Raw genomic sequence first — 17,885 nt, 5'->3', positions numbered from 1 at the left:
ATATTACCAAATGGATTTTTAGCTTCGATGGCCTGAGCAGTCGTCAACGGATCAGACTTGCCCTGTTTGTTGCAAGCGCGCACCCTGAATTTGTATTTGTGTCCAGGCAGGAGACCATCGACATCCAAGCTTGTGACAGGACCGTCTGTTTCACCTGCAGGCACCCATCTGCCTGTGGCTTCGTCCATCTTCTCGACGACATACTTGTCGATAGGTTGACCACCATCGTCGGCTGGAGGATTCCAGCTCAGCTTGCAGCCTTCAGCGTAAATGTCAGAAACCTTCAATGGTCCGCCAGGTGGACTTGGCTTATCAAGGACGGTGACCAGAACGTCGGCCTCATCCTTGCCATTGATATTCACGGCTGTAAGAGTCCAAGTACCCGACTCTGCTCTTGATGCGTTGCGCACAACCAATTTAGCGCTGTATTCTGGGTGCTGTATTTTGACCCTTTCACTTGATTTCTGCTCTTTTCCTCTGAGCAACCAAACGGTCGTTGGAGGTGGTTCACCGCTGACGGGAACGTCAAAGCTGAAGTTTTGACCTGCTTTAATGCGGATTTCCTGCATCTTGGACCTTTCGATTTTGGGTGGCAGATTCCTAGGCTTGGCTGTGATGGGTGGAGTTGTGTCACTTGCCTCACCTGGTCCAGCAGCATTGACGGCACGGACGCGGAATTCGTACTCAAGTCCTTCAATGAGATTTGGTACCTTGGCTGCTGTCTTATCACCAGGAACTTCCAAAGCCTTTTCCCAGTGGCCGAATTTATCCTTCTTTTCGACAATGTATCCAGTGATTGGAGAACCACCATCTTCCTTTGGTGGTTTCCATTCCAGCGCAACGAAATCCTTGTCCCAGTCAACTGCCTTAAGATCGCCTGGCTTGCCTGGTTCTTCGTAAGGGTTCTTTGCAATGATCGATTCTTCAGCCACCAAAGGCTCAGATTCTCCTTCAGAGTTGACAGCGGCTACTCTAAACTTGTATTCTTTGCCTGGTGTCAGGCCAGAAACATCCATCTGAGGCTCAAGGCTGCGGCCACAAGGAACCCAGGTATTAGTTTCTGGATCAAGCTTCTCAACCTGGTAATATTCGATTGGAACGCCACCGTCGTCCTTTGGTCTCTTCCATTTAAGTTTGCATCCTTCGTTGTAGACATCGCTGATCTGTAGCGGTCCCTCAGGATTGCTTGGCTTGTCAGTGACAATGACATTGACAGTAACGGAGTCCTTGCCTGAACTATTAGTGGCAATAACGGTATATTCACCTGAATCTCCGCGTTGCACAGGTCTAATAATGAGCTTTGTGTTGTAATCAACATTTTCAACATTGATCTTCTTGGATGGTCTTAGTGGACCGCCAGCATCACGCCATTCAACTGTTGGAGGTGGCTCACCGATGATTGCAGCTTCGTATTTAAGACTGGACCCAGCAGAAATTTTGACATCCCTAAGGTTTTTACGATCAATCCTGGGCGGCAGGTATCTTGCTTTGGCCAAGAAGGTTTTGCTTGGACTTGATGGCTCACTTTGGCCCGCTTTGTTGAAGGCAATAACTCTGAATTGATATTCATTTCCTTCAATCAAATTGTGCACAACAGCCTGAGGGAGAGCATTGTTCGTCTCCAATGCCTTCTCCCACATAGAGCTGTACTTGTCCTTCTTCTCAACGATGTAACCCAAAATGAACGATCCACCATCAGAAGCTGGCTCCTTCCAAACGAGGTCAGCATGAGTTTGACTCCAGTCAACAACATCTGGTGCCCCAGGTGCATCAGGAACGGTGAATGGATCTCTTGCAATAATCGGTGATAGAGTCTCGAGTGGCTCAGAAACTCCCTCTTTGTTGCAAGCACGCACTCTAAACTGGTACTCATGTCCAGGCGTAAGTCCGGTCACCTCCATTTCTGGATTTGTGCTGTTGCCAACAGGTAGCCAAATTCCAGAGTCGGCGTCGAATTTCTCAACAATGTAGTTTTCGATAGGCTCTCCTCCGTCATCCTTAGGTTTCTTCCATTTCAGCTTGCATCCATCCTTGTGGATATCAAACACCTCGAGAGGACCCTCTGGTGGCCCTGGCTTTGAGATAACGGTGATCTCGACTTCTGCAGAGTCTTGTCCGTGCTGGTTGACTGCTTGAATCTTGTAGGTCGCTGTGTCTTTGCGCTCTGGCTTGTCAATATAGAACTTGGTGTTGTATGGCACATCTTCCACTCTCTTAGCACTCGACTGCTTGAATGATTTACCATTCATAGCCCAAGTCACATCAGGAGCTGGCTCGCCCTGAATCTTGACATCCAAGTAAATAGGCTCACCTTCGCGCACGGTAATAGGCCTAAGATTCTTGCGATCAATTTTAGGTGCAAGCTTTCTAGGCTTAGCTGTAATTGGCTTGCTAGCATCGCTAGGTTCTCCAGGTCCAGCAAGGTTGACTGCACGAACACGGAATTCGTATGTTTGGCCTTCCTCAAGGTTCTGTGCCCGTCCACTGCAATCTGGTCCCTTGGATTCTCCGCACTTTGTCCACTTCGTGGTGCCCTTTTCTTTCTTTTCAATGACGTAGCCTGTAATAGGTGATCCACCGTCCTTCTCAGGTGGAGTCCATTTAAGATCAACAAAGTCTCTATCCCAGTCAGTGGCTTCAGGCCTTCCTGGTGCTCCAGGCTCGTCATATGGATTCTTGGCAATAATTGGTTCCAAAACCTCCAAAGGCTCCGACTCTCCTTCAGAATTAAGTGCCATAACTCTGAATTTGTATTCTTGTCCAGGCTCCAGGTTTTCGACTTCCATCTTTGTGTCCTTTGTTCTTCCAACAGGAACCCATCGTCCTTTTTCGGTGTCCATCTTCTCCACAACGTATCCTTCTACTGGGCAGCCACCATCGTCCAAAGGTGGATTCCATTTAAGGGTGCATCCCTCCTTGTGCACATCATTAACCCTCAAAGGTCCCTCAGGCTTTCCTGGTCTGTCGATAACAATGATTTCAATTGATGCTTCATCTTTGCCTGAGCTATTTTCTGCTTTGATGACGAATGTGCCAGTGTGAGCACGGGTTATGCCGTTGATAAATATTTTAGTGCGGTAATCTTCAAAGTCAACTGTGATGTTATCCTTTGTTTCCAACCTTGCCTTGTTACAGAACCAAGATTTGGATGGAGGTGGTTCACCTGAGATTTTAACATCCAATCGCACCTGCTGACCAGCCTTGATGGACATGTCATTGAGGTTGGTTCTATCGATCTTTGGTGCAGTAAATCTGTCCTTGGCCAGGATGGTCTCACTCGGTTCACTTGGCTTACTTTGTCCAGCCTTATTGCATGCGCGCACTCTGAACTGATACTTCATTCCTTCAACTAGATCAGGAACTTTGGCCTCACACTTGTTGCCAATAATCTCGATAGCCTTCTGCCATTTGGAGCTATACTGATCCTTCTTTTCTACGATATATGATGTAATAGGAGCTCCACCGTCCTTCTTTGGTGCTGTCCATTTAAGGTCGGCAAAGTGGCGGCCCCAATCCTTCACATCGGGTTTGCCAGGCTTCTCTGGAGGATCGAATGGATTCTTCGCAACAACAGGAACGTCCGTGTCCAGTGGCTCTGATTCTCCTTCAGCATTAACTGCCCTAACTCTGAACATGTACTCCTTTCCTTCATTCAATCCAGGAACTTCAGCCTCTGGAACTTTGGTTGTTGTAACAGGAACCCATCTGCCTGTGTCAGTGTCCATTCTCTCAACAACATAGTGATCAAGAGGAACGCCGCCATCGTCTTCTGGCTTCTCCCAGTTGAGCTTGACGCTCTCTGCAGTCACATCAGAAACCTTCAATGGTCCCTTTGGTGCGCCAGGAGCACTTAGCACGCAAATGTCAACATCAACTTGGTCAGTGCCGGAGCTGTTCTTAGCAGTGACTTTATAAACTCCTGTATCAGAGCGCTTTGACTTAGTGAGAGTAAACTTGGTCTTGTAGTCCACGTTTTCGATTTTAATCCTGTCATTTTTCAATGGTTGATCCTTGAGAAGCCAAACAACTTCTGCTGGTGGCTCTCCTTGCACATCAGCCTCGATGATAAGGAGTTCACCGGAGTGAATTATTTTCTTAAGTAAGTTTTTACGATCAATTCTTGGTGCGAGGAAGCGTGGCTTGCACACAACTGACTTTGATGGGTCACTAGGCTCGCTCTGACCGGCCTTGTTTTGTGCCACAATGCGGAATTCGTACTCATGTCCTTCTTCCACGTTTGTGACGCGACCAACTGTTTTACCGCCAGGAACAGTGCAGGCATCGACCCAGTTCCTTCCTTCTTTGTCTCTCATTTGAATGATATATTTCTCAATCGGTGCGCCTCCGTCGCTTTTAGGAGCGGTCCATTCAAGATCAACGAAGTCCTTGTCCCAGTTCCTGAGCTCAGGCCTTCCTGGTTTGCCAGGTTCGTCGAATGGATTCTTTGCAATGATGGGCTTCTCAGTTTCAAGCTCTTCAGATTCACCCTCCTTGTTGACAGCACGAACTCTGAATTTGTATGGCTTTCCTTCTTGTAAGCCAGTGATGTTTGCTTCTGGTTCCTTGGAAGTTCCGCAAGGAAGCCATTGTCCTGTCAAAGGATCCAGCTTCTCAATTTCATAGAAATCAATAGGAACACCGCCATCATCCTCGGGCTTCTTCCACTTGAGTTTGCATCCGTTCTTTGTAATGTCATCGACTTCCAATGGGCCTTTCGGTGTAGAAGGCTTTCCAAGAATAGTAATGGTGACCTCAGCAGTGTCTGTTCCGTTGGCATTTGTTGCAGTAATCGTGTAAGTTCCGCTCTGCGGTCTTCTCGCACGCATAATGAAGAATTTCGTATTGTAGTCAATGTTGTCAATTCTAACTTGCTCGTCAGACACAAGTTCCTTTTCTTTGAAGGTCCAAGTAATTTTTGGTGGTGGTTCACCAATGACGTTCACATCTAATGACACCTGCTGGCCAACCTTGATGGAGATGGCCTCAAGATTGGTCCTATCAATCTTTGGCGCCAGATTCCTTGGCTTAGCAATATGTGGATTCGTTTCTTCGCTCGGCTCACTCTGGCCAGCTTTGTTGACAGCTCTGACACGGAACTGATAAACATTGCCCTCTTCAAGTTTGGGAACCGTTCCTGCGCAGACATTTCCGTGTACTTCCGCGCATTTAACGAAATCTGGCTTTCCGCTGTTTTTATCCTTGAATTCGATAACGTAGCCAGTAATTGGAGCGCCTCCATCTCTGAGAGGAGGGTCCCATTTGAGCTTCACCATAGTTTCATCCCAGTCAACAATATCAGGCATTCCAGGAACTGCTGGCACATCAAATGGATTTTTAGCAAGGATTGAAGTGTCTGTCTCAAGTGGCTCAGATTCTCCTTCTTCGTTGACAGCCTTAACTCTGAAGTTATATTTCTTCATTGGCTCCAGGCCCTTAATTTCAATTTCTGGATTTTCTGGGTCGGCATTTCCAGCAGGAACCCACTTGCCTGTTGTAACGTCCATTTTTTCGACGATGTAGTTGGTGATTGGCAGGCCACCATCGTCTTTGGGCTTCTTCCACTTCAGTTTGCATCCCTCCTTGTGAACCTCTAGTGCTTCCAGAGGTCCTTCTGGTTTTCCTGGCTTATCAAGCACACAGACTTCCACAGTGGCTTCATCTGATCCAGAGTCATTGACGGCCTTCAGAGTGTAAATTCCAGTATCCTTGCGAGTTGTTTCGGTGACTGTAAGTCTTGTGTTGTAATCAACATTCTCAACTTTGCAGTTCAAGCCTGTCTCAAGGGTCTTTGGACCAATGCTCCAGGTTGTAGTTGGAGGAGGTTCACCCTTAATGTCAACATCAAACTTGACTGCTTGTCCAGCACGAACTACAACTCGTTGCATCTTCTCTCTGTTGATCGTTGGTTTAAGATAGCGTGCTTTAGCAATGTGAGGCTTAGTTGGATCGCTTGCTTCTCCTGGGCCTGCTTTGTTAACAGCGCGAACCCTGAATTGATAGGTATTTCCTTCCTTCAGCCCAGTAACGCGACCTTTTGGTTCAGGACCCTAGAAAATCAACTCGTTAGTTTCCTCTTTGGATTTTGTTTTTTCAAATATCTTACAGTAGTGGAAAGAACTTCTTCCCATGAACTGCCAAGCTTCTCTTTCTTTTCAACAATGTAGCCAGTGATTGGAGCACCTCCATTGCTCTTTGGAGGTTCCCACTTAAGGTCAACGCGATCAAAGTCCCAATCCTCGAACTCAGGTACTCCAGGAATTCCAGGAACATCTGAGATGAAGAAAAATAAATTAAAAATTTTTAAATTTGTACATTTTATTTCATAAATAATGCAAAATATTTATTATGAGTAATTAAAGACGGCATGTTTCGCTAATATTTTAAATTTGAGCATAACATAAAAATTACCGAAGGGATTCTTAGCAAGAGTAGCACTCTCAGTATCAAGTGGTTCACTCTCGCCCTCTTCGTTGATGGCTTTCACACGGAAATGATACTCCTTTCCTTCTTGCAAACCCTTAACCTCCATTTCTGGTTTGTCAGTTCGTCCAACAGGCACCCATCTACCAGTAGCAGTGTCAAGCTTTTCAACTTGATACGCCTGGATAGGCAAGCCACCATCATCCTCAGGTTTGTCCCATTTGAGCTTGCATCCGTTTTTGGTGACGTCATTGACTTTAAGAGGTCCTTTGGGTCTGCCAGGCGCAGCTATTTTAGATCGACGAGTTAAAAATGTAATAGATTTAATATTAATTAAAGCTATACTCACACAAAACAGTGATTTCCACCTCTGCTTCATCTTTGCCATGCTGATTTTCAGCAATGATTTTGTAGAGGCCTGTGTTTTTGCGGACAGCATCGCTTATTGTGATCTTGGTATTGTAGTCCACATTGATGATCTCTACATTTCCCTCGGATTTCACCTCAGTATCCTTCACGACCCATTTGACAGTTGGAGGAGGTTCACCCTTGATGTTGACGTCATATTTAACCATCTTGCCAGCCTTAATGACAATTGGCTTCAAGTTGGTGCGATCAATTCTTGGTTTCACTAGAAAATTACTTTACTAAATATCTTGCCTTTTTTAAAAAAAATGGTACTTACGAGCCTTGTGTTTAACCATGTGCATGCCAGTTGGATCGGATGCTGGAGATGGACCAGCTTTGTTCACAGCCACAATCCTGAACTGATACTCTGCTCTCTCCTTCAAGTCAGGCACCTTTGCGGCCAGTTGGTCGCCAGGAACTTCAATGGCCTTCTCCCAATCTGGCTTGTACTTGTCCTTCTTCTCGATGATGTATTTCTCGATCTTCGCACCACCATCGTTGGAAGGTGCTGACCACTTGAGATCTACGCTCTCATTGTCATAGTCCACGATCTCAGGTGTTCCTGGCTTAGTTGGTTCATCTGTAATTAAAATTATTGGTTTTTATTTTAATCATCTTTTTAACACTGTAATTACCGAATGGATTCTTGGCGGTGATTGCCTGGTCAGCAACAAGAGGTTCAGAATCTCCTTCGTCGTTGACAGCGGTGACCCTGAATTTATACTTGTGGCCTGGCTCAAGACCGCAGACCATCATATCTGGATTTTGCCTGTCGCCAGGAATCTTGCCAACGCGCACCCATTTTCCAGTCTCCAGATCCATCTTCTCGACTTCGTACTCGCGGATCGGAGAGCCACCATCGTCTTCCGGCTTTTTCCACTTGAGTGTGCATCCTTCTTTGTGGACGTTGGTGACTTCCAAAGGTCCCATTGGTCGTGATGGTTTGTCTAAAATTGAAGCTTAAATTAGATTCAACGGAGGCATAAATTTTTGAAAGTTACCAAGGACAGTCAACTCGACAGTTTCCTGATCTTTTCCTGATTTGTTTTCGGCGAAAAGTGTGTACCGCCCAGAATCCTTTCTGGATGTATTAATTATAGTGAAATCTGTGTGATAGTCAACGTTTTCTATTTTGGTAATCGCTGTGTCTGTGAGGGGAATGTTGTCTCTCCAAACCCATTTTATGGTTGGAGGAGGTTCGCCCGAAATATCAACAGCCCACTTATGGGCTCGTCCTGCTTTTATGACAACGGCCTTGAATGTCGATCGATCAATTCTTGGTTTCACTGAAATAATAACCCAATTTTTTCTTTAGCAAGTGAGTTACTCTTTTTAGCTTTAAAGAATTAAAAGCTTTCGCCATGCCTGTTACTTAAAGCGTTGATTAGAGCCGTTGAAGTATATACAATTTCGTATTAAGATGAGGATTCCACTCGTCTCAGTCTTTAATTTTTGTTTGAGGACCTTATTCTTGTTACTAGAGGTTGTGTTATGAAAAATAAGTAGTAATTTTCGATTAAGCTGTTATATAAATCTTGTTAGCCTTCGATTTGTTGGATTCCACTTGGAACCATCGTTGTTATTTATTAGATAAATCCTTTTATCAATTATGAATATCCATCCAATTTTATTATTGATTAATATATAATTAGATTTGTTATAGTCCGTTGCGTCGTGCCGTTGGATTTCGATATTAATTTGATTAGCGTGAGCTAGTCCTACAAGATCAATTTTGTTTACTAGCGGACGGCACTTACGATTCCTGTGCTTGCAGACATGGTTATCAGTTGGATCGCTAGGCTCGCCGACACCGGCTTTGTTATGTGCCCTGACCCTAAACTGATATACCATTTTTTCTTTAAGGCCTTCGACTTTAGCCTCGCATGTAGGATCGTCGGTCTTTGCCACCTGAACCCACTCAACAGACAATTTGTCTTTCATCTCGATTGTGTAGTGAGTGAGTGGGCGACCGCCATCAGAATCAGGCTTTTTCCAACGCAGGCTGACACTCTGGTTGTCGTAATCAAAGATTTCGGGTTTACCAGGACGTCCAGGCTCATCTATTATCACGTTCATTTTTCAAATTTAATTCGTATTCTTGGATTAGAGTTTTCTTTTTGCATACGTTAGTATTAAAAGATATGTTGTGCATAATGAGCGTAGTTTTTGTTTGTGCTTGAAAACACGTACCATAAGGATTCTTGGCCAGAATTGCTTCTTCCGTCTCCAACGGTTCGGATTCACCCTCTTTGTTCACAGCCTTGACTCTGATCTTGTATTTCTTCTTTGGAGTCAATCCATCCACAGTAAAGCTGTCCTTGTCAGGACCAACCTCACCGGCTGGAACCCAGCGACCGGTATCCAGATCCATTTTCTCCAGCACGTAGCCAGTGATGTCGGATCCGCCGTTGTCTGCAGGTCTCTGCCATTTGACCTTAATGTGGTCGGCTCGCACCTCTTCAGCTTTGAGAGGGCCAATTGGCCTGGATGGTTTGTCTATATGTATGAATTTGAGGTTTGGTTTGTTAAAACCAAATAATAATTGATTTCAAACTTTACCCAAAACAACCACATCGGCAGTTGCGTCCACCGAACCAGACGTGTTGGTCAAAATCAAGTGGTACTTGCCACTGTCACCACGGACAGTTCTACGCACCGTTAGCACGGTGTTACGCTCGTACTTGTCAATTGTGATCCTTCATTGAAATTTATTTGTTTTTATAATTTAAAAATAACTTTTTCGATTGTTAACCTCTGGTCTGGTGGAGGATCTTCCTTAAGCTCGGTTGTTTCCCTCTTCCAGACAACCTCTGGCTCTGGTTCACCGCCAAATTTGATGTCATAAGCAATAACTTGTCCTTTCTTGACCACAATATTGATCAGGTCATTGCCAATAATAAATGGCTTGACTGTAATTTAAAATTTTCAGTCAGTAAAGACATGGCGTTAGATTTTATTTTAATCAATTAATAGTTTTAAACTGGAAAATACATATTATAAATCAAATTAAAAAAGAAATTACTTCAATTAGGTGTGTTTTGCTTGATATATTTTGTGTGCGTAAAATTGATTATCCTGCGTGTTTCCAAAAAGTTCAAAAATTGAAACAAATTTAAATAGAGTGATCAAATGTGTGTTTTGCTAAATAATTGTGTAATTATTGGGGAAACGTTAAAATAGAGCGGGGACGCCTATTAATTGGGCTCAAAAGCTGCAATTCATGACTCTCGTATTTATGCTGAATTCGCGAAACGTATTAATTTGTTATTTCCATCAAAATTTCCTTTACCGAATCTTTCCTTCGCAATAATGGGCTTTGTTGCGTCACTCGGCGCACCAGGGCCAGCTTTGTTAATGGCCCTAACCCTGAACTCATACTGACAGCCCTCTTTCAAGCCGTCAATAGTTGCTGCCAAAACATCCCCGACTTCTTTTCCGGGAGACCAATCCTTCGCAAACTTTTCTTTGAACTCAATGACATAGCCAGTGATCGGAGCACCGCCGTCTGCTTCTGGCCGTGTCCATTTGAGGTCGGCGTGATCCTTGCCCCAATCGACAACCTCAACGTTGTTAGGTTTGCTTGGTTCGTCTAGAATAGAGAAATAATGACATTTCGAAACCTCGCTCTCGTGCGAAATTAAAAAAATCAGACGACAGCCCTAAGTCTTAGAATGAAGCTGCCCGTCAACTGGAAACTAAAATTACCCCAAGGATCCTTCGCAAGTACTGTTTTGTTGAAAGTCGTTGGCTCAGATGCGCCCATTTTGTTGACAGCCTTGACCCTAAATTTATATTCTTTTTTAGGAGACAAGTCTTCGCACTTGAAAGTTGTAGGTTGGCCTGAAGGAATTTCCGCGACAGATGACCATCCGCCTTTCACACTCAAATCCTGTCTTTCCAGGACGTAGTGCAAAAGTGGAGAGCCACCGTCGTCCTTGGGTGCTTTCCAATGCACCACGCAAGAGGTCTGGAAGACGTCAGTGACGTCGATATCTTGCGGAGATCCAGGAGCATCTACATGATAATTTTTTCATTAGCGAAATAATGAAAGCCACTCTGGTTTGTCAGTTCGTTATTGATGAGTTCGAATTAGTCCTCAAAAGATTAAATGATGAATTCTGCTATTCAAAAACGTGTCCTGTAAAGACCAAAAATTCTACGCAAAAATAAAAATCGAAGCCAAAGTTGATGAGTTGACTGATGACGCTTCAAAAAATATTAGTCCGTGATTATATTTTAGTGATATTAGACCAAAAATCCTGGAGCCAAAAACCCTTCCTGGAAGCTCAGTCCTACGGAGCTCTTAAAAGGGCAGCAAAATTGAGTTAGCTAATGTTACGATTAATTCGCGTGTCAGTTGTAGCGTTCCCTGTGTACCTTGCATGTTTATTTTAATATCTCGAGTATCATCGCCGAACGCGTTGGACAATTTGATTTTATACGGCCCGGAAAGATTTCGGACCGGCTTCTTGAACTTAATTGTGACCTTTTCGTCCTGCACCACAATCTCAACCTCCTTGAGAGGCAGCGCCTTTCCATCTTTGATCAGCTTCGCCTCTACTTGCGACTGCCTAGTACCTTCAACTAAACAACGAAATCGATTGGCGTCACCTGCACTCTCCACCCCCTAATCGGCAGGGGGCCAGATATGAGTGTTCTCCAATACCTGTGTACGGCACTTCAAAGAGGATAGGTTTGCTACAGGGGCCTTCAACATCACCTGCTGATTTGATGATCGGCTTCGACTCTCCCTTCTTGACGGTGACCTTGCAGCTCGAGCTCATCTTTCCAGACTCGCACTTGACTTCACCTTCGTCGGTCATCTCAGCGCGGTTGAAAATGAGTTGGTGCTTTCCGCCACCCAAATTCTTGATCTCGACCCTGGGGAAGGAATTTAATTTTAGTTTATTATTATTATCCAGAATAATTTATTCAGGTAATTTCACCTCTCGCCATCGGGGACAATGGGTTCTCCATTGAAGAACCATTCGGCGGTGGCAGTCTGGTCCTGCAGCTCAACTTCAAGCACCAGCTTTTCGCGCTCGATGACCACCGTGTCCTTGAGCTTTTTGTTGAATCGGTTTTGGTCTATTAATTAACGAAGTATTATTATTTGCTGGGAAAATTGTAATTAAAAAACTTACAATCAACAACAATTTCGCCCTCGGTCTGGTCGGCATTGGACTCGCACTTGAACATTCCAGCATCGGTAATCTTGGCGTCCTTGATGACCAACTTTCTCTTGCGGCCGTCCTTGGAAATGGTGATTCTTTTGTCGGCCTTGATCTCCTCGCCGTTTTTGAACCACTTGACCTCGCCACCAGCATCATCCAACTCGCAAAGTAAAGTGATGGTGTCCTTTTCGGTGCACGTCTGGCTCTTCAGCACCTTGGTGAACTTGTATGGGTACTCTGAAAAATTTAATTTAAAATTTTAGTTGGTTCTGGTTCAGTAGGAAAACTCTAAATCTGGTTTATTCGAATTTAAAATGCGGTTTTTCTTTAAAAATATTCTTTAAGCCGATTAGTTGCACGTTTTAGTCGTATTAAAAATTAAAAACGCAATAACTTAAAAGCAAGTTAAAATTTGATCTTAAGATTCATGAATTCCTCTTGCTTTAAAATTGATTTCTAACGTTTTAGAGATTGTATAAATTAATGCAGAATAACATTTTGATTGTTTCCAATTGTGTATGAATTCCATAAAAAAATATTTTTAAGCATTTCTACTATAAATGGAGTCAATCAGTATTTTGAAATAATTTTAACCTTATTAATTAGACAATTGATTTAGCTTTAAATATTTCAATCAATACTGACCCACAACACTGAGTGCCGTGGTGGTCTTGTCCTCCTGCTTTTCGATGCGGCAGGTGATTTGGCCTCCATCCGAAGCGAGAGCGCTCTTGATCACGAGGCGGCAAACACCGCTTAGATCCTTTGAGATGCTGAAGCGGTCGCCGTCCTCGATCTTCTTGTCGCCCTGCCACCAGCTGACCGCGGCCATGCTGTTGCTGACCGTGCACTCGAGCGTAACCTCGTGTCCGATGTAGCCGTTGCTCTTCTTTGCGAGAGGCTTCAGGAAGGCGTACACCGGGTCGGCCTCTGTTTAAATAAATAATAATTTTGTAATTGTTACAAATGGTAGATAAATCGTACCCTCCACTGTCAGATAGGCAGTGCAGCTAACGCCAGCAATTTCAATCGTGTACTTTCCAGTGTCCTCCACTTTGGGCGTGAAAATGACCAGTTGGTACGTGTCATTTTCGTTCTTAAATTTGTATTTGCTGCCAGGGAACAGTTCCTGCTCAAATAATTTCGTGGTTACTTCATTTTTTCTAAGATTTAGATCTCTTTAAACTAACATCCTTCCTGAGGAACCATTTGGGCTTGCAGTTGGGCCTCGAGAAGATGGCCTCGAACATGACCTTTTTGTCCTTTCCTTCCTTGGCATGCAGATCGAGCAGAGGCTTCATGAACGATTCTTGTTTCTAAAAATCGTACCGAGCAAGTTAGCAAATGGCTCGTCACTCAGACACGCAAGAGAAGAAAATCCTCAGAAAATATAAAATTAGAAAATGAGGTGTTGATGATGAAAGATATTGCTGGAGTGGTTGCTGGAATGTGCTGATCAATAGAGAGGTCACAATTTTAACTGTACAGCTCGTGGCATATTTAAATGTAGAGTATATAATATAATACATAAAGATGCATGACAATGAAGTTAAAAAACACAACAGCAGCACAGAAAGGTGCATTATTTGAATTGTTTTTTTGTCTGCCATTTAATTCATTTACAGCCGAATTCGGTTTTAAACTGATCTGTGCCGCACACAATAAACGTCGGAAAAGATATATAATAAAGAAAGTGGGTTGCCGAACAGCCACACCGTTTTTTCGGTTGTTAGCCGTCGGCTTAAAAGAGCACACGAAAGAGTAGAGGGAAAGACGTAGTGAAGAGATTTTACGAAGTAAATAATCAATCTCAGACCATGCTGTGAATTGCGTTTGTTAATCGCAGCCGGGCCGGAGGAAATTCGGAGGTATGCAACCGGCAGGACGCAGCCGCGCAGCAGGTTGCTCTCGACATTTTTTTTTGTATTTCCTCCAGCCGCGGCCTTGTGAGGTTGCGCACGCTGAAAAGATGGGTGTTACGCACCGCACGCGACAACGAGTACGAAAGACAGAAACACAGACAGACAAAGAAGGACAAAAATGGAGATTTGTCAAAGAGACTGTCAAGATTATGCAAAATAGAAGAGCGGCCGGGTAGAGAACTAGAGGGCTAGTAGAGACTGCGCGAAAATTGAGAGTCGATCAGAGAGCTAGAAACTGAAAACCGGAGAGTTAAAGAGAGCGAAGAGACAAGAGGAATCTGAAGGGGGCCAACCTCCCAGTGGTGCAGCACCGGCCAGTCGGGAATGAGGTCCGCGAGCGATCGGCGTCGGCCTGACGAGCTATTCTATAACACACGACATTGCTGACAAATGGACCACATATAACGCACGGACACACGACACAGAGAGACAGAGGATTTTTTTTTTGATTGGATGGTGACACCCAAACGCACGCACACTCATGCAAGGGTGTTGGTTGTGGGGGGAGGGGGTAGTCGACGCTTGATTAACATCTCTCGATTAATTAGATGCGGCTGAGACGGTTCACTTCCGTTTAGATTAGTGCTTCGCACAACTCTCGGATTTAGTACGTTTCGTTATTATTCGGCTGTCAAATTATTTAGAAGATCGGCTCTTCCCACCGTGCGACAATAATTTCGGTCTTAGTGAGTGCGGGTTGTTGTTGTTGTTGTTGTTGGTTCGGCGGTTGATTAATAGAGATTAGAAATTCGTTTGTTGTGAATTAATCGTGTTTTGCCAAGGTCCGTTCCTTAGGTCAAAGAGAATTGGGGCCAAACCTTGAGCTGTTCTCGGTCCAGTACGGTCAGTTTCGGCCAATCAATCGTTTCTTCGATCGACTTTCGCCTCGTTTTGCCGAAAACATCCTAGATTGGTTTGCAGGTGACATAAACAGAAATTAGATTTAAAAGACTGTTTAATTAATTAGCGTCGCGGGTATCTTGATTTAGATTGATTTCTGGCGTCTAGAAAAATTTCGAATTAAGGTCCGAAAAATTTGATTTTAAAATATAGATCGCCTTCAGTTTGTTTTAGGTAAAAATTATGTTTTTGTTGTCTAGTTAGAGTGCGGGAATTTTAAACGCACGCTGACGTTGTTTTTTTTAGCCAATCAATGTTCGTTCGTATAATTATGTTTGAGCCGTCTCGCGCGGAGATAGAGATGAGCTCCCTAATTTGATTCGCATCATGCACATCTCAGCATGGCAGCTAATCAAAAGTATTAAGTTTAATTAAATTAATGACACCTAGAGGTCATGCAAAGGGCAGACATTCTCTCAGCACCACAAGCAGGCGAAGCAGGCACTCATTTGAACAGACCCTAAACCTTGCCTAGGCGAATCTGGTTTTTCTTTTTTTTTTACAATAATTATTTTTTTGCCGTTTGATGAGTGCGATTTTTTGCTTTCATCATACATACCTAGCAATCGCCTCTGACTATCGTGAGCTGAAATATTATTTGCTTTAAATCTGCTTTTTTTCTTAGTAATTTCATTATGCTTTTGCCTTAGTTGCGGCGGAATTTCGCGGTGTATTATTTTTAATCACTCTTTTTATTTTATTTTTGTGCTTTAATGGTGATGATGGAGTTAAATGCAGCGTATTAGGAGGAAAAAGGTTTTCCCTTCTACTTGTTTGTTCAAATTTTATTCTTCCATTCATGCATTGCGAGGCTCGGTGAAAAATCAAAATTGGGAGCATCATTTCTAATCTCGGTCATGTTTGGTGTGTGGTATTAAAAATTATGTTTTTTTATGCAAAATTTTTCACGAATTTTGACAGTCAAGGATGGTGGAAGGGAAAGGCTTCGTGTAGCTATTTGTGCTGTCAATTTTGAACAATTGAACGAGCAAATCACTACCTTCAGCCACTGCCAGTTCATGGCGTTCGCTTTCTGGCCGGCTGCGACCTTACACAGTTCCTTGCCGTCCACTTTCACAATTACCATTCCAGTTTCAGGATCGTCGAAGAATCCCGTTTCTAATTCGCCATTTTTCTCCTCTGGCTGCAATCATTGCTTTTTATTTAAGAGCACTGAAATTGCGTTAGTTTATATATCAAGGCGATTCTCTACTGCGTTTAATATCCGGAAGACATTAAGGTCGGTTTTTTAGTGATTGTTATAAAATTTATCTCATTTTTTTATTTAAAACCCGGAGTAGGCAAATTGATTATTTAGTGTGGGCGATTTTAAGATTTCCTTTGGGGATTTTACCGCGGGTGTTCCAACCTAGGCAAGGTTATCGACATCGAGCGTGTCTGAATTTTACACATAAAATGAGAAAACACATAAAATACATAAAGTAAAATGATGTTGGCCTGTACACTTAGGCAACACGTAAAGCGGAACATATATAGACAGTAAGAAACACAGACGTAGAATCGAGAAGACGAAGAAGAGCTGTGGAAAAAATGTTGATCGCAATGAGCGTGAACTGAAACTACTCACTCTTTCGACCTTCTTAAGCGCGGGCTTTGGCGGCTCGACTGCCTTCAGGTCGACCTCCTCCTTCTGCTCTTCGTTCTTCCACTTGGCGTACTTGCGTTTGCGCAGCATGGCACGGAAGTCCATGCCGCTAGCGTCTGCGCGGGCAGAGCGTCAGTAATTCGGCATTAGCTTGCGGAAATTGCGTCTTACCAGAAACGTAGAGCATCATTTCAGCCGAATCCTCTCCGTGGATGTTCGAGACGACAATTTTGTAGGTGCCCTCGTCGTTCGGCTTGACCTTGCGGATGCACAGGGTGATCGAGTTGGTTTCGCCGTCAGTGACAAACTTGTAGCGACCCTCATCCTGGATCTCGGTCATACCCTGAAGTCGAGGGGTTTTAGTTAGTAATTCATATCTTTGAGAATTTCAGACAGTCAATTTTTCACAATAAAAACAGTTAAAATCGCTATTTAAATCCCATTAACGTGATTTTTTTTCAACAAAAACTGTTCCTTATTTAAATAGTTGCTAAAAGAAACTTGTTGGTGCTTCTAGAAATTTAATATAAAATTTATGCGATGATTTCATATATTTGAGCCACGAAAATTAGGCTTCAAATCACATTTTTCTTGTTTATTTGATCTAGTCTTTCTTGATTTGTTGGTCATTTTATTGTTACCATAAACAGATGGTTTGGCAAGTAATTCAACACTCGTTTATGATGCATCTTTGTAAAAAATAATCAATTAAATTTGGTAAAATATTCCAAAATTTGCAACCCCTGTAAATTGCCAAGAATGAATTTGATATTAACCATCTAAAACCGTCTAATTTGGCTCCCAAAATAATTTAAAAACCCTTTAAATGCCAAAATCAATTGAAATAGGTAGCATTTTGTCGTAAATATTCCCAACCCTACCTGCGAGCCACACTTTAATTCCGATTCTTTTGTATATCATTTTGCAGCTCAACATGGAGCATCACTACAAGAGCCAGTTGCTAAACCAGCTACCCCCGATCACCAGAGTGGCTGTGGCTAACCCTATTTAATCAAGACATCAACCAGTTCCTCAAGTATTCGAAAATAGGAAATTCGAAAAAGGTAGGAATTGTATTTTTATCCCAAAACCTTTAAAAATCGAGTAAATCGCTTAGCAAAAATTAATGTGCTGAATAATTTGCAAGGACGAGGAAGCAAAAAAAACGAAATTCATCTGAATTAAACCATAAAGCTAATTTAGAATCTTAAAATATGTAAAATAATTGAGACCCCCCCGTAAATTTGATATTATTGGTAAGACAACCTTGAGAAAATTGGGTTACAAACGTCTGAGTTCTAAAAATATTTAACTTCATTCTTACAAAAAACCATGTAAAACTCGCAACTGAATAATTAAATACAAACCTTGAACCATTTGAAGGTTGGCGCAGGGTTGCCCTCGACCTGGACCGTGATGTATCCGACTTGGTCTGTTGAGAGGGTTACAAACGCG

At 43.2% G+C, this 17,885-nt stretch overlaps 1 protein-coding gene across 50 annotated transcripts in view; it reads right to left on the bottom strand.

Moving 5' to 3' along the window:
• bent (projectin protein bent) overlaps nucleotides 1–17,885 on the bottom strand; it is a 60,698-nt gene that overhangs the window by 17,530 nt on the left and 25,283 nt on the right. For 44 of the 50 annotated variants that reach the window (XM_065486818.1, XM_065486790.1, XM_065486836.1 and 41 more), the window contains 25 exons: nucleotides 17,798–17,862; nucleotides 16,602–16,773; nucleotides 16,413–16,546; nucleotides 15,825–15,968; nucleotides 14,743–14,829; nucleotides 13,193–13,318; nucleotides 12,987–13,131; nucleotides 12,648–12,932; nucleotides 11,973–12,239; nucleotides 11,775–11,916; nucleotides 11,495–11,709; nucleotides 11,206–11,412; nucleotides 10,534–10,842; nucleotides 10,118–10,417; nucleotides 9,581–9,737; nucleotides 9,388–9,524; nucleotides 9,019–9,324; nucleotides 8,586–8,888; nucleotides 7,830–8,114; nucleotides 7,464–7,775; nucleotides 7,106–7,408; nucleotides 6,770–7,051; nucleotides 6,409–6,708; nucleotides 6,104–6,270; nucleotides 8–6,047 (listed from right to left, as the gene is read on the bottom strand). In XM_065486818.1, coding sequence (XP_065342890.1) covers nucleotides 8–6,047; nucleotides 6,104–6,270; nucleotides 6,409–6,708; nucleotides 6,770–7,051; nucleotides 7,106–7,408; nucleotides 7,464–7,775; nucleotides 7,830–8,114; nucleotides 8,586–8,888; nucleotides 9,019–9,324; nucleotides 9,388–9,524; nucleotides 9,581–9,737; nucleotides 10,118–10,417; nucleotides 10,534–10,842; nucleotides 11,206–11,412; nucleotides 11,495–11,709; nucleotides 11,775–11,916; nucleotides 11,973–12,239; nucleotides 12,648–12,932; nucleotides 12,987–13,131; nucleotides 13,193–13,318; nucleotides 14,743–14,829; nucleotides 15,825–15,968; nucleotides 16,413–16,546; nucleotides 16,602–16,773; nucleotides 17,798–17,862 — 11,190 coding nt within the window. The remainder of the gene's footprint in view (nucleotides 1–7; nucleotides 6,048–6,103; nucleotides 6,271–6,408; nucleotides 6,709–6,769; nucleotides 7,052–7,105; nucleotides 7,409–7,463; nucleotides 7,776–7,829; nucleotides 8,115–8,585; nucleotides 8,889–9,018; nucleotides 9,325–9,387; nucleotides 9,525–9,580; nucleotides 9,738–10,117; nucleotides 10,418–10,533; nucleotides 10,843–11,205; nucleotides 11,413–11,494; nucleotides 11,710–11,774; nucleotides 11,917–11,972; nucleotides 12,240–12,647; nucleotides 12,933–12,986; nucleotides 13,132–13,192; nucleotides 13,319–14,742; nucleotides 14,830–15,824; nucleotides 15,969–16,412; nucleotides 16,547–16,601; nucleotides 16,774–17,797; nucleotides 17,863–17,885) is intronic. The other 6 variants (XM_065486812.1, XM_065486819.1, XM_065486823.1 and 3 more) reach the window with 3 other exon arrangements.

Source organism: Cloeon dipterum, chromosome 3, assembly GCF_949628265.1.
Source record: "Cloeon dipterum chromosome 3, ieCloDipt1.1, whole genome shotgun sequence".
In the NCBI taxonomy this organism is placed as follows: domain Eukaryota; kingdom Metazoa; phylum Arthropoda; class Insecta; order Ephemeroptera; family Baetidae; genus Cloeon; species Cloeon dipterum.
The sequence above is the reverse complement of the archived record's forward strand: the minus strand, read 5'-3'. Positions and strand labels throughout refer to the sequence as shown.